The sequence below is a fragment of the Exophiala dermatitidis genome, assembly GCF_000230625.1.
Source record: "Exophiala dermatitidis NIH/UT8656 unplaced genomic scaffold supercont1.7, whole genome shotgun sequence".
Classification (NCBI taxonomy): Eukaryota; Fungi; Ascomycota; class Eurotiomycetes; order Chaetothyriales; family Herpotrichiellaceae; genus Exophiala; species Exophiala dermatitidis.
Window position 1 is genome coordinate 1519661 of NW_008751652.1, and position 14463 is coordinate 1534123.

At 53.3% G+C, this 14463-nt stretch overlaps 5 protein-coding genes across 5 annotated transcripts; 2 read left to right on the forward strand and 3 right to left on the reverse strand.

The window, feature by feature from the left end:
- Nucleotides 1–395: 395 nt before the first annotated feature.
- HMPREF1120_08373 (uncharacterized protein) lies at nucleotides 396–2272 on the forward strand (the record flags this gene model as incomplete). The annotated part of the gene is made up of 4 exons (XM_009162624.1): nucleotides 396–1070; nucleotides 1121–1180; nucleotides 1232–1312; nucleotides 1358–2272. 4 exons carry the CDS (start codon nucleotides 396–398, stop codon nucleotides 2270–2272), a joined length of 1731 nt encoding a protein of 576 aa, XP_009160872.1.
- A 1239-nt stretch (nucleotides 2273–3511) lies between these two features.
- Nucleotides 3512–4756, reverse strand: HMPREF1120_08374 (zinc finger protein BrlA; the record flags this gene model as incomplete). Its single annotated transcript, XM_009162625.1, has 1 exon — nucleotides 3512–4756. The coding sequence occupies one exon, from the start codon at nucleotides 4754–4756 to the stop codon at nucleotides 3512–3514; it is 1245 nt and encodes a 414-aa protein (XP_009160873.1).
- Nucleotides 4757–6724: 1968 nt separating this feature from the next.
- On the reverse strand, nucleotides 6725–9382 carry HMPREF1120_08375 (alcohol dehydrogenase). Its single transcript, XM_009162626.1, has 5 exons — nucleotides 8824–9382; nucleotides 7965–8700; nucleotides 7512–7885; nucleotides 7359–7437; nucleotides 6725–7297 (listed from the first exon to the last, which is right to left on the reverse strand). Exons 2-5 carry the CDS (start codon nucleotides 8113–8115, stop codon nucleotides 6819–6821), a joined length of 1083 nt encoding a protein of 360 aa, XP_009160874.1. The 5' UTR covers nucleotides 8116–8700; nucleotides 8824–9382; the 3' UTR covers nucleotides 6725–6818.
- Nucleotides 9383–9561: 179 nt separating this feature from the next.
- On the forward strand, nucleotides 9562–11463 carry HMPREF1120_08376 (SulP family sulfate permease). The gene has a single exon (XM_009162627.1). It carries the CDS (start codon nucleotides 9730–9732, stop codon nucleotides 10933–10935), a length of 1206 nt encoding a protein of 401 aa, XP_009160875.1. The 5' UTR covers nucleotides 9562–9729; the 3' UTR covers nucleotides 10936–11463.
- HMPREF1120_08377 (50S ribosomal protein L6e) lies at nucleotides 11331–13040 on the reverse strand. Its single transcript, XM_009162628.1, has 3 exons — nucleotides 12604–13040; nucleotides 12100–12438; nucleotides 11331–12042 (listed from the first exon to the last, which is right to left on the reverse strand). Exons 1-3 carry the CDS (start codon nucleotides 12727–12729, stop codon nucleotides 11890–11892), a joined length of 618 nt encoding a protein of 205 aa, XP_009160876.1. The 5' UTR covers nucleotides 12730–13040; the 3' UTR covers nucleotides 11331–11889.
- Between the last annotated feature and the right edge of the window lie 1423 nt (nucleotides 13041–14463).

Below are 14463 nucleotides of genomic sequence, written 5' to 3' on the forward strand. Positions count from 1 at the left end.
CATGTGTGCTGACACGGTGGTTAGTTCATGGTAGGTGTCCAGTGTCTTGATCACTATGCCATTGTGCCGCCGCGGTCCAGTGCCTCTCCATTTCAGTGCGTGTGTGTGTATCCTGAGCTGTTTGTTTGTCCTTGCCCGTGCGCTTTGTCTACGACCAACGCGGAACGCTGCTCCTGCTTGTATCGTGAGGCTCCTTCCTACAGCTTGATGTTATGCAGCACCTCGCGATTGTGTGTCGCGTGCCGAGCATCTGCTTCTCTTATGGCGCTGCATACATGAATTCCCCCAGGCGGGTTTCAAGCGCTGCTCACAGGTCTAAGTGCCTTACGATTTTGAATTTTGCCTTTGCATGTTGTTCTTTCTGCTGCAGCAACCTGTCTACATGATATTTCACTATGGCAGTCATGCCGGAGTGTCGGTCACCAGCAGCAGTTCCCTTGCCTTCCCCTAGTCGATGTTGTTCGCCGGAAACAAACACCTGCAACGGCCGACCACTCTTCAGCAACAGCATGGCATCGGTATCTCCCCTGCAACAGGCTGAGAGAAGAGGTGATTCGCCGCTGCCAAAACAACCGGCCCTCCGCGTACGGGGCTCGGCTGCCTCTAGGAACAGTAGCTTGCCTACTTCTCCTTTGGATGATATCCCTGAACAGCTGTGGCCCCGAGTCCTCCGGACGACCGGTACACCCGAGACGAGCCATCCGGACCTCTCCCTTGATGAATTGACCTCTACAAGACTGTCCGTTGACGATGAAAATATTCTGACGAGCCTACCAAGAGAAGACAACAGAAGTTCGCGAGATGTGGGCAGTCCCGCCGAGCGAAAGGGATTTAGCGGCCTCTGGAGGGACAACAGCGACCGCCTGAAAAAGATGTCCAGAAGACTCAGGAGTCTCCCTGCTGACCTGTTTCCCCATAGGAACCGAAAATTGGTGGATGTAACCTCAGAAGCGCCAAATCTTCAGTCTGACACGTCTGAACCAAAGCTTCCGTCGTCGGGCTCCGTGACCGGGTCAACTGGAAGGACTCCGCTGCCCCCGTCCAATGAAGGGCTGGCTCACACCCCCTTGGTACGTACGGATTGTTCGTTGCCTTTTCGATTCACTCATATTTCGTGCAGATGGACTATGAATGCAACCCCAAAGACACGGTTTCATGCTCAGAAGAAGAAATGTCCAAGGTAAGCTTGTCAGCAACACACTGCATGGTATCAGTAGCTGAAAATTCCCAGATCTCCAGCCTCATCAAAGGGGAACTCCGCCAGGCTACACGTAGAGAGCGCACAGGCTCTGCCGTTTCTCGCTGGCCCCAGGTTGGTAAATATACCCACTGCTTGCTTTCTCTCTAACATAGTTAGGGTCTACCCCGTCAGTTTGCGGATCCTCCGATTTACTACTCGCCGACAGCTTCATTCCCAAAGGCAAAAAACCGACAATCGCATGAGCTGCGTGGGCTGAAGTCCCTATCTCAGCAGCTGTTAGCACGGACATCCTCTTTGGCAAGTGTTGAAGAGCTGAGAAATCATGCATTTGGTCATGGGCGGCTGCGCCGACCGGGCCTTTCTGGCGCTTCCACCAGGCAGAGCTCTGCCCCGAGTGTCGGACGAAGCTCCCGACCTGCCTCCCGCCCAGGTACAAACAGCGAGTCCATTCACGGCAGCACTATTGCGCCCCGCCGGCCCCGAGTCTATATGGACGCGCCATGTGGTTATGCGGACTCGGTACGGGCCGGGATTAACCCTCCGAGTCGCCCGACCACCTCGTCTACAGCTCGACCCCGGTCAAAATCCGCTTCTGTCGTGACTGGTCAGGAGGACAAATCGAACATGTCGCCTAAACGTCAACCCGAGGTGGAAGTGGGCATGGGCGACCGGCCCGGATACACCAAGGTCCCTCTTTACGTTCCGAGAAGAATTGAGAAGAAGCAAGCCTGCGGCTCCAGACAAGATCAATCTCGCCCTGTCCTGACACCTGTGCCCGCGACACCAAATGTTGCAGCCAAGGAGACAGCGGAGTCATTCTCCACAAACCCCGAACTTTCTAGCTCCAACCCAGCTATTTCTGATGTTTCATTCACATCGCTCCAATGCCAGACATCAATGCAATCGCAATCTGAAAGAGACCAAGCGCTGAGGGAGTTCAGCGGTGAGGAAAATGACGAAAATGTTCCGCCTAGCACAGGTGGTCGTGGCCTGTCGAGGGCGCTGACCAGTGCGTGGTCGGAGAAAACTTCGCGGAAAAAGCAGAAGAACCGCAAGCGAAACTACCTCTAACTGGCGTCATGGGTTAAGTGCCTTTGTTTGGGCTGCCGAACAGTTCGCTAGAGGTCCAGATTCGGCATCTTACTACTGACTACTGTGTGGTTGTTGCAATAAGGCCGCGCGAAGACTAGCCGCTGGGGACGGACTGCGTTAATACTAGGTATGCTGGGTTGTGATACTGCGACCGTTGTTGGTGAGGCGTGTGCGCGGGACGACATGTGCTGTCTGTACAACTAGAAGATACCTAGGTAGACAGCTGGGAACCTCGCAATTGCAGCCATCCCCGGCAGAGGAGAGGCGCAACTTAGGATTTGTCCGAGTCCATTCTGAACTGCCTCGGGCACGAACTGCCTCGGGCACTGGCAGTGAACCGCGCAGCATCGGGAGCGGACGCGTCCAGCCCCAACGCGAGGGATACGCGTCGAGGTTGCGCTAATCCAGGTTTGGAGCTTTGCAACTCACTGCATCTCGAGTGCATCTCGAACTGGAATTGAGTTCACGTTGCAGCGGGAGCTTCCAACTCAATTCAAGTTGAAGTTCATTGTTGCAAACTTTCTTGGCGTTGATCCATGAAATCTTATTCCCACTGCACGGCAGCGCCAACTTGAATGTGCCACTGCAGTGTCAGTGGTAGATTCCCTAAACGCCTGGCCCATACTGCCCACCTACTACTCCCACCTGAGCCTGGATAACTGGAAGTATTCGCGTTGATAAGATGCCCGCAGTCACGAGAGGCTGTTACACCTGTTCCTTCCGCCGTCCTATTACAGGTGTCAACGACTACGATAAGTCCCGGGAACCATCCTTCCGTTGAAGCCTGATGTGGCTGTGTATCGAACGGCTACTGCTCATCAGAATCATTGCTATACTACCATGCAAGCTCGAAACTATGCATCATAAGGTATCCTACAGTCGCTCACAAGTTCCCCCTTTCGGCCGTTCGCTCGTCATAACACTCCAAATACCTTTGACGTGATCTCTTTTGTTGACACCTTGAGACGCTTTTTGACATAGCGCCGAACCAGAGGCTGCACAGGCCCAAATCCCAACTTTTCAGTGCGCGGTTGCCTCGATACAACAGGCACACCTTTGACATAAAAGATTTCAAGCTAACCTACAAACCGCAATCGATAACCCGAGACTGGAGGCGATCCTCCAAACGAAAGACAGCACGTTGGATTGATAGCTCGACGGGTCCCTCAAAATGCTTCTCAACATACACTCTCCACGCCAGACTTCCCCCCGATACTCTTAAACGATCGGGTACCCATCCTTGTCCAGGTTGCCTACCCACTCTGGGTCATAGTATTCACTGTTTTTGTCCAAAGTTGCCACATACCGATTCCCACGAACTCCTGGTCGTTTGGAGTGGGTATTTCTCAAATGGCTTTTGAGATTGTCTGTCCGGGAAAATGGCCTGTTACATTCAGGGACCCAGCACCGATATGCCGAATGTTTCTCTCGTTCGTGGACTGTCTTCTCATGTCGCTTTTTATGCTCTTGTCTCTTGAATCGTTTCTGCTCTCCCGTGCTCTTGTCAATGCAGCCTGGATAGCTACAGGCAAATTCATTTTTTGTGATGATTAGGTCACAGTTCATTCCAGATTTGCCTGCCACCGGCTTGGGCTTCGACGACATGCCTGATAGACGCTTGCGCTCATAACTCCGTCGATGCAGCCGATCGGGATTTGTTCGGTGTTTTTTGGTGTCACAGAATCTCAGCGACTCTTCCAGTGAGCTGTATGGCGGTTCTTCGATGTGCCGCTGTGACGGGACCACCATTGACGAAACGAATGACAAGGGACTGCTGGTCATCGCTCCCGCTGTGTGAGCCAGATGGTTGTTTAGCGGGGTGGATGGCTCCAGCTTGCACAACGGAGAGCTTGGGAGGACGGCTTGAAAGGTGGCACTGGGCTCCACAGTCTCCGCTGGTGGGTGCAGGTCGGCTGAGGCCCATGGCAGCAGGTCCTGATGCGTTACATGCAACCGACCGGGCTCTGGGGAGCTGAAGATGGAATCCGTCAAAGCTGGATTTGTGGCCATTTGACCGAGGCACGATGGCTCCACTTGGCCCAAAGGATGGTGTGCCATTGCCATCAAAGTATCAGGCATCCCACCCACGAGACCAAGACTGTTGCTGGAAGCAACATTGCTCATCCAAACATCGTCTCGGTGGTCTTGCTCTTGGTCCTGCAAGTGGAATATGGGATGAGCCATGTGCAGGTACTTTGCTGGCTTCATGTATTGTTTGTACGATAGTTGCATGCCTGCATCAAACATCATGGGCGTCGTGGGACTTGACGTCCTTGCCGAAGGGGTGAAGAACACCTCTGGTGACATTGAGCTATTGGACGAGGCCAACGAAGCTCTGCGAGCGCCATGGAAGCCCACTGAAGACTGATCTGAAGGTAGGAAACTCGATGAAAGCGATGGGCATTCGGTTCCATAACTGAAGGAGGAATCTCCCTCAAACTCGGATTCCAGTTGCGGCAACATTTCGGACGGGTTCACTGGATTCTTAGTCAGGCCGGAACAGTGACCACTGCTGATGTGTTAGTAGGGCCCAGTCTGCTCTGAGGAGTTGGGACAATGGGAACAATTGGCTGACTTCTACTCGCAATGTTGGATGTGATTAGATATCTGACTGTGTGTGTAGGTTCATAAGGGCACTTTCACTGGGCCAGTTTGGCAATGCTGGCCCTTTTGAAAGTTTGACGGTCGGTGCTTTGGGCCATTTCAGCCTTCCTCCCTTGTGAAGACGGCCCATGATGCACTTTGTCTGAGAGGAGAATGCAAGGTGCTGGAATGTGCCTCCCAGAGAACGGTTCGTGAGATGTGGCAACCAGACCCACTTGCTCGAATGGAAAAAGCTCAGACACGGGAGTTTCAGACGGGCATACCCATTTACGGCGTTGTCGAATTCCTTGCAGGGGACGCACCAGGCACGAAGGGCCCGAGGAGGATAGTTTAGACGGGGCGGGCTTTCCTGCGCCATCTCGCAGCAAGGGAGACCTGCTGGACTGACATCCGGAAACCCAATGCACGGATTGAGGGAAGGCCCACTAGGGTGATCTACACCGAGATCCCAGTCCATCCCCGACTTATCTCGAGTCTCAACCCACCACTCAATGCGGGGCATCCATCGAAACGCGCGCCGGGCGGCAGCGGGAAGTCTAGAAATGAAATCTCTCGCCAGCGCAAGGGCTTTCAGACACTGAATGCCAACCAAAGCATGGAAACAGCCGTCGCCAGGCCCGCGACTGGTCACAGTACATACGCGTCTTTTGCGCCAGTGAGCTTTCCAAGTCCATGTCATGGCGGAGAGGGTAGCAGAAGGGACGCGGCCAGACAGCCTTGCAGAAAGATCCAGACGCCACGATAAGCGATAATGCAGCAATGAGTTGCATGTGTGCAATAAAGTGCTTGCAGGGCAGGGATTGTACGGTGCCGCGCCAGAGTCGCCCCGGGGCTTGACCAGTACTGCGATATTAAGGAATAGTGGCCAAGAAGGTCAAGACGAGTATCCTTGTTCGATTTCACACATGCGAACCGTTCTCTCAATACAGCGTACTTTGGGTACGAGGCCTCAGACCAGCACCGGGGTGCGACACAAATCGAGCAGGTGAAGTGGCCTGCGTCTTCCGCAAAAGGTTTACCTGTCACAAGTCGCGCTAAAGCAGGAATTCAGGTGAGATCTGGACTGTGAGACCATTTTTCCGAGTCTCTAGATAGTCTTGACCAGGACCTAGTACCATTTGGCAGTCTCACCGAACGAACCAGATGCTGACAGTCCGACAACCGGGGGTTGGACTGGGATCCGAACTTCGCCAAACCACGCCATACCCAAAACTGCAGCCCCAGGGGTCATGTATTGGTATGCACTTCTACCGTTAAGTGCCCGCGACCGAACCACACCAGGAAGAGATGTTGACGTTGCCAATCAACGGCGTTGGCCAGAGGAAACGCCTCTCAAGCACTGACCAGATCTCAGGCACATTCGACTACGGAAGCCCATCTTCAGGTATGTGGTGTCAGTGGCTGTAGGCTGATGCTACCGATTACTGGTCAACCTCTTTTGCATCTGCGCCTGACTCAGAAGTGGCGTTACGGAAGCTGGAGTATTGAGCTCATTACATCAAACGCCACCAAGGGTGTTCCCTTGATCACTCCAGGTCTCTTTCTGGCTCGCGACGTTTTGCAAAGTTGAACCGGGTTTTCGTCGCTGGGCGTCGCTGTATCGGGTAGTGGCCCATTCCCATTCCCCATTCCTCATTCCGCGCGCATCTTGGAAGCCAGCATACCACACATACTGTCCCGCACCCCAGTCGCTTCATTGAGGCTGCTGAGCTCCCAGTTTTGATAGCAGCCTATCCTTACACTTCGGACATATTGCATTGCACTGGCAGGCGCCTGTGTTTACGAGAGTTTACAGGCACAGGACCATATGCACGTCGTTTGCGGTTCACAGAGGTTAGAGGGGGCCCGGAGGACATTCAGAAACAGCGCGACCCACAACAATTGGATGCTTTCGTTGCGCGCATCTGTCAATGCGGGCGTCCTATAGCTGCAAGACAATTCGACCAGGTATGTCACCTTTCTCCAACATCTCGTATACTTCTGGGAGGTCCCGGAAAGGTCTGACCTGGACGTGCGGCTTCACCTTGCCAACTCGAACCAATTCCACAGCCTCCAAGGTCTCTTTTAGAGAGCCTACCAGATTCCCTTGGATTTTTAGACCTCTGATGACGATGGTGGCGATGGGGGTGTCTAGATGCACATCTCCTGGTGGAATGCCCACCATACACAGAGACCCGCCGATCCTGATCATGTCCACCAGATTCCGAAAAGCGCCAGGGTGGCCACTGGTGACCACCACTGCATGAGTGCCTCCAGCTGTGACATCCCTGACTTTGCCTGCCAGATCCTGACACTTTGAGAAATCCAGGAACTGGGCCCCGAGGGACTCCACGAACCGCTTCTTGTCATCGCCGGCATCGACACCGAGAACTTTGGCACCTAGGGCGAGACCATATTGTACTGTTGTGTTGAGTTTTGCTCAGCCCGAGTCACGTCTAGTCTGGGTTTGTGCGGCGCTCACCTGCGAAATGGCCCAGGCCACCACCCGCTCCAATGACGGTAAGCCATTCTCCTTGTTTCACATCAGTATTGCGAACGGCCTGCGCGAGCATGACATGGTTAGTGCTGTTGAGTACCTATCGCAGCGAACCGAACCCCAGAATCAGAAACGTACTTTGTATGCTGTCACTCCGGCGCAGAGCGCAGGGCCGACCACTTTCGGATCAATGTCCTGCGGTAACATGGTCAAGTACTTTGTGTCCAGGACACAGTACTGCTGAAAGCTTCCATCTTCATGGTGCAGATGGTTTGTTGCCTTTTGACAGTATTGTTCCCTACCGGAAAGACAGTACTCGCACTCATGGCATACGCGTGAGGCAAAGCGAATGCCAACCAATGTGCCTAGCTGAAGGGTTTCGCTAGGCTTCAGGTTGGGGCCGAACGCGACAACCCGCCCGACACCTTCGTGTCCTCCGACGTGAGGAAGCTTGATGTTGGTGATGGGCCGGCCATCGGCTCCTGGAGCAGTCCCCGCCTTGGTATGGAGGTCTAGTAGCGATTGATTGTATCGTAAGTCAAAATGGAACCGCTGTGGTTACTAGTACCATGTAACTGTGACGTGGCTCACCACTTTGGCAAACTCCCGTATATAGCACTTTGACCAGAACCTCGTCCTCTTTCGGCAGTGTGACAGGGTAGTTGTCGTCGAACTCGACCGGGCCGCCCTGTTGTCGGACGATTGCGGCGGTTTGCGTTTTTGGGATGGTGAGCTCAGACATGTTTGGCCAGGTCAATGGCAGGAGCAGTCAGTGGCTTTTTTACAGTTTCACGAGTTGTGGTCTTACGGCCTTCCCTTTCCCACATAAAGGCAGATAATAGTCGGGCTATATAAGTTATCGAACGGTTGGAGAATACTACTAGCCAACCTTCACGTCCGCCCGGATGCCAGTAGTAGTGTAGCGTGGAGTCAGGTTACAACCAGGACGTCCATCAGCATCATTGGAGATCATAGTTCCTGCATCGGCCGTCCAACGAGGCGGCTGACCTGATTGCAACTGAACAACTAGTATGAGAATTGGAGGTGGGAAATGGCAAAGACGGCAAAAGGTCCCTTCTCAGCTGCCCACTGGCAGTGTCGGCCGGTAGGATTCCCACCGCTGTCACTCGAACACTGATGACACTGACCTTGTTCCCTGCATTCATGCAAACCCCGCATCCATAGTTAGCTGGCTCGACAACCCGCAGGGGGTTTTGAGGGGCCAGGATGGCTTGCGACTTGCGTTCGCTATCGGCAAGCCACTAGCCACCACCACTGCAGTGGGAGGTCGCTACAGTCCCTGCTGCTCAGATCGGAAAGGTTGTTACTAGTAAAAATCATGCATATTCAGACTGGGTCTCTGGTTTCGGACAGGGATGTAGTATCTCGAGACGCGGTGACAGCCATCCTCGGATGGTTTTGGGGCCCCTCAAGAGATAGAAGTACACACCTTTTGGAGCATGTGCGCCCGGTGAAATTCGAAGGGGGGTTTGAACTCCCTATCAAGGGGGGGAAAAAGAAGTTGACAAACTCAATGCACCCTGCAAGTTGGCGTGTAAAGTACCAGACCCCTTCATGTCAATGACAGTGAGCTGTCCGGCCGAAGGAGCTCTTGTCGTTTCTGTCCCCTGACTCAAGCCGTTCAGAGCACCGTTGCGACTCGTATACAAACTGCAGGGGCCGGCAGGTTCAAATTGGACGGGAAGTCATCAAACTCCGAGTCATTGATGCCCGCGTTAGCGTGGGGTTCTGTTGGTTGTGGGCGATGGGTGGAATCCGTAGTAGTAGTGCAGTGGAGGTGGAGATGGAGATGGAGGTGGCTTTTCCATAGTCGAGGATCGACATGATTTTCTGACTTCCGGTGGAAGCTGGGGTTGAGAGACATGGGCACTGCAGGACTTCGGACCACAGTAATTAGTAGAAAGTACCGAGAGGTATGCACGCCCTGGCACTGCCAGTGTAGTACAAATCAAATCATATTGGGGGGCCGGATGTTGGATAGAAACGCAGTAGTGGACAACTGTGGCTGCTCTCGTCTGAGGCGCAGCACATGTGTAGAGCTAACCGGCGTGGCTGACTTAAAGTTGCTGATTAAGCTGTGTCACGTGCGAGCCTATGGCCGATCAAATCCAGATGACGTTGGCTGGGTCGCCAATCAATCAATTGCAACGACATCAGTACCAGCCCACTTCTTTACACTTTGCCAGCCACAACATCTGTTGTTGTAGGCTGGTAAATACATGTGATTCAAGTGGCTATCCTATTCTGCGGCGAACAATTCCCAAAGTGCATCACATCACCAGCGCAGCTTTGAGGTGGCCGATGATATCTCAAATCACTTAAACGTCTTGCAATAATGTCGTCCTACTACAACCCGGCCTGTTACCTGCCTCAGTCGTGGTCATCCTATGTCCCCAATGCGCTCTCCTGCCCACCCCCTCCGTCGTTAGCCTCGACCATCTACAACTATGCGACATCACCATTCACATCGACATACACGACGCTGCGCACCATGGCCGACGCGCTCGTGGGGCTGCCGGCGCTGTCGTTCCTCCTCATCCCGACCATGACATCGTACTCGACGTCGCTGAATTTACTTTTCTTCTACCTGACGTGGTCGACACTGGTGCTATCTCATCCACCGCTGCGCGTCGAGCTAGTCGCAACTCTGGCCGTCAGGACATTATTCTATATCCTACCATCGACGTTCTTTCTACTGTTTGATGCCCTACTCCCATCTGCGGCAGAAAACCTCAAGGCGCTGGGCGATTCCGCGCTGCTGTTCAAAAACGCCAGCCGCGCCCAAACTTTCCGCACATTGCGCGTGGTGGGCTGGTCGATCTTCAACGTCCTCATGGGCGTGGCGATCCAAGCGGCCGTTGAGGTCCTGTTCACTCGTGTGCTTCTGATCCGGTCAGCACTCCGCGTCACGACTACGCTGCCATTACCGTTCGGGATTCTCAAGGACCTGGCGCGGGGGTACCTGGTGCGCGAAGTTGTGGCGTACATACTTCATCGCTATGTCTTGCACGGGTGGTCCAAAACTCCGACCCTCGCCCGCGCTCACCAGCAGTGGTATCATTCGCTACCGGCCCCGTTCCCCCTGGCAGCTAGCTACGACCACCCTGTCGCATATCTCGTCCGTGGTTTCATCCCGACTTATCTCCCGGCGTTGCTCTTTCGATTCCATCTTCTGACTTATGTGCTCTATCTGACACTGGTGTCGGTGGAGGAAACTTTCGCCTACAGTGGGTACTCGACCGTTCCGACGAATTTCATCCTCGGCGGCGTCGCCCGTCGCACGGATACACATTTGTTAAGTGATGGCGAAGGTAATTATGGGCCCTGGGGGCTGGTGGACTGGGTCATGGGCACGACTGTCGGTACGGACATTATTGATGATGTTGTTCTGGAAGCCGACAAGCATGATGTCCCGGCTAGAGTTGAGGGGGTCAAAGATAAGGCGAAGAGGAAGGTTAATGGTAGGATCGCGGATGCGAAACATAACACCGATGCGTCGGGTCCTAGGCGGAGGACGACGAGGAATCAAAGTTCCAGTTAAATCTGACAGGACGGCAATGGGCATCACATACAGTACATTGAATGGCCCAGAGTCTTGCGCAGGAGAAGAAGGGTGGTACAGTTTGTTTGCAATCATGGTTAGCGGGCAGGACCACAACGTTCCATCGGGATATAGTGTTGTGACGCGGCATATGATGGTTGGCATGGCTTGCAGTTTGACATCATGTGCTGGTGCGGGTTTATTTGGTCTGGGAGCGTGTTTGGGATCTTTTCGAGCGAAATTGCTGCAGTGGTTGTTAGGACATCTAGATACCCATCTTAGCATGTTAGTTGAGCGTAATGTTGAACAAGCAATTCCATGACAGTTGGTACATAAGAGTGGCGACAGATTCAAGAGCATCCTCTTTGTCGCCGAGATCTGTAGCATGGTTAGATGGGGATGTCATGGACCATGTGCGCTTCAGGAAATGGGCTGTGGTAACGCAATCTGGGTCTAGAGTTTAGCAACAGCATAGACGGGGGACACGAAAAGCCAGATCGAATGGACAAAAAAAGACCTCGAAGAGTATCAGACAGATTTCATCTTTGGTGTTTCATTTGTCTAGGCTCGAAAAATCAATCCCGAAGGCGCAACGGTGTCCGGTGCAAACCTTCCGTGCGTAACCATCTTTGTTCGCCCAACCCACAGGATATTGACTCATCGTCGCCCGTCGCTTGGTTTTGCAGCAACATGATCGGCAAAGGCCAGCACGGGTCCATCCATGGAAACCTCCCTTTCATGGCTGACCATGCTCCGGCCGCCAGACCATGGTCGCTTTTTGTGCAAATTAAAGAAGTTTGCTTGGTGGTCGGCCTACCGCGCAAGCCACGCAACAAAACGCCCCATGTCTCTCACATGTCTGGCACCACATGTCTCCCCTCAGACCTCCTTAGGAACAACCCCCAGCGATCCTCCCCTCTCGCTGCAGCAAGAAAGTGGCATTGGCCCTATTGTTTAAAAGACCATCTCGTGGGGCTTCTGGCCGTGTCTCAGGGCGAAGCTGGATTTCAAATAGCTGGCAAGGAATTCTTCGTTCTTGATGGCGGAAAGGAGCGGCTTGTCGATGGTCTTCTGGTCGGAAGCGCGTTGAGAAGTAGGCTGCTTCTTCTGCAAGTGGATGTTAGCCCGATGGAACGGGGTTGTGTGTGCTTGTGGGTTCCTTACCTCTGGCTTCTCTCCCTGCTTAATAAAAGCCTCCTCGCCCTTTTCCTTCTTGCTCTTCTTTTCCCGAGCGAAGTATTCCGGGCTGGCAATCTTGTCTAGCGTCGACTGGTCAAGGCCGCTGATGTCGACTTTTGTGGACGTCGCAATGACGTATCTCGAGTTGACTCGTCGCAGAGGAACTCCATTGATCTTGAAGGGGCCGGTGACCAGGAGTGCGCCCTCCTTGAGGTGTCGAAGAAGGACAACACGCTTGCCACGGAAACGTCCAGCCAGGAGGATCAGAACGGCGCCAGGTTGGAGGGATGCTCGGGGCTTGTGTGGGCGAAGAGTCTTGCGAGCCTGTATGATTTCTTCATGTCAGTATATGTTCGCTGTCGAATACATGTTGCCGTGTGTATCATCCGCCTCTGTTGTCTTCTAACGGTCGTCGTTTTCCATTCCACCCGCTTTCTTTTCCCTCCCTCTCTCGCGCAAAGCATTCCAAGGTAAGGAGTCATCGCTCACCTTCTTGGGTTGTTTGACATCCTCCGCCGGGTAGAACTTGCGCGCCTTCTGGGAAGGGTGCGGCACCGTTCTCTCGCCGCCCGCGAACTTCTTCACAGTAGCTTGGTTGGCCTCCACGGAAGACATCTTGACCACGAGGCTGGAGTGTTTGCTGAGGTTGTTGTCGCCAAATGGTGGTGGAGGTTTGGTTTCGTTGCCAGATGCAGTGCCGCAGTGGACGTGCGAAGAGCAGTGTGCGATGCCTTTTCTTGGCGGCAGAATCTCGATCAGGAAAGTACGGCGGAATTTTCGACGGCGACCAGTGGGTGGTTGATCATGTGATTTCACGTGCGTGCGCCAAGCACCGTCTCAGCTGCCCTCTGAATGCGGAGGCACGAGTTTTGCTCGGTTTGCTCCATTTGCTGAATTTGCTCGTTAGCCACCTGGGCAGGCTTCTGCTCCCTGACGCAAGTCCCACGACTACTATGGCCAGGTCTCGTTTTATGCCAATAAAGTGGGCCCAAATAAAATACAGACTAGCTTAATTGGGAACGCTCAATGACAATACGTGACGTACAGGAGGCCTCCTGGAACTTCCAAATCGATTACAGTGCGCATTGCAACTGATATACGCTCGATATAGAGTTGCTTCAGGGCTGCATTTGGTGCGTACGAGACACCCTATCGACTGTACGTCTCGAATACTTGCTCCTGCTACGCGTTGCGAGAGAACTGGTTTAGAATCGATTCAGGATAGATATGAACGAAGAACAGTAGTAGTAGTAGTAGTACTCGTAGCCTACCACTTGGTGTGTCCTCCCTGAGCGTTAATCACGTCTTGACAGCGTTGCGGCATCGTCTTAACTAACTCTTCAAGAGTATCCTCGCCAATCGCATCCCAGGCTTCGAGTACGCGCCGGCGTAACTCTTTATAGGATATACTGGCAGTACTATCCCCGTAGCGCTTTTGAAGCCAGTCTTTCATACGGCACCAAAGCGTTTCGATAGGGTTCAAATCTGGCGAGTTTGGAGGCCAAGGAAGTAGTTCGATACCTTTCTCGCGTAGCGCTTCGAGTGTCTTTCGCCCTCGGTGTCCAGGAGCGTGATCCTGCATAAATTGGAGCTCAGGAAAACGCTTCAACCAGTCTTCAATAAGTGGCAGTATCCGTTCGCAGTACGAATCCTGATTAATAGTTCCCTAGTCCTTCTCCCAGAATAAAGTAGGACCTTTCGTCTTCCCGCTAAACGAGGCCCAAAACATCCAGCCTTTCTCGCGTCGACGTGGAAGTAGGCAAGTCTCGTTTAGCTCTTCCGACTTTTTGCGCGTAATAAAAACCTTTCGATATAGGCCCGATTTAATCCACGTTTCGTCACTCCATAGTATTAAGAACTACTGCGTAAGCGTCCAATTTATACGCTCAGTTGCCCACTATAATCGCGCCTTACGGTGCTTTTCTGTCAAAACTGGCTTTCGAATCGCGAGGTGCCGCGAGTAGCCACGAGACTCGAGTGCGCGCCGAATCGATTTCGCACCAACGCTGTTATCCTCAGGGTAGAGTTCCTGCGCTATTTGTCGATAGGAGAGCCGCCGCGTACGTGCAGAACTCGTAACAAACTCTTCAAGTTTATCCTTCTCTTCCTCCGTTAGGCGCGGTAGACGACCCGCACGTTGATGTTGAGGAGTAACTCGATGTGCACGAGCGCAGGTATAGTGTACTGAAAACACAGAGATATTGAGATGGTGCGCAATAGCCGAGTAAGTTAAGCCATACTGTCGTAGAGCCCATATCGTCGCGCGTGTCTTACGATCGAGTCGTTTTCGAACAGGACGTGCAGGAGTAGTAGGCGTAGTAGGCGTAGTAGGACGAGTAGGCGTAGTAG

Coding starts and splice junctions, on each gene's coding strand:
- HMPREF1120_08376 (XM_009162627.1), top strand. CDS start 9,730: ATGTCGTCCTACTACAACCCGGCCTGTTACCTGCCTCAGTCGTGGTCA.
- HMPREF1120_08377 (XM_009162628.1), bottom strand. CDS start 12,729: ATGTCTTCCGTGGAGGCCAACCAAGCTACTGTGAAGAAGTTCGCGGGC. Junction 12,439..12,603: donor ATGTCAAACAACCCAAGAAG/GTGAGCGATGAC, acceptor GAAATCATACAG/GCTCGCAAGACTCTTCGCCC. Junction 12,043..12,099: donor AGCAGGGAGAGAAGCCAGAG/GTAAGGAACCCA, acceptor ATCCACTTGCAG/AAGAAGCAGCCTACTTCTCA.
- HMPREF1120_08375 (XM_009162626.1), bottom strand. CDS start 8,115: ATGTCTGAGCTCACCATCCCAAAAACGCAAACCGCCGCAATCGTCCGA. Junction 7,886..7,964: donor TACGGGAGTTTGCCAAAGTG/GTGAGCCACGTC, acceptor AATCGCTACTAG/ACCTCCATACCAAGGCGGGG. Junction 7,438..7,511: donor CCGGAGTGACAGCATACAAA/GTACGTTTCTGA, acceptor ATGCTCGCGCAG/GCCGTTCGCAATACTGATGT.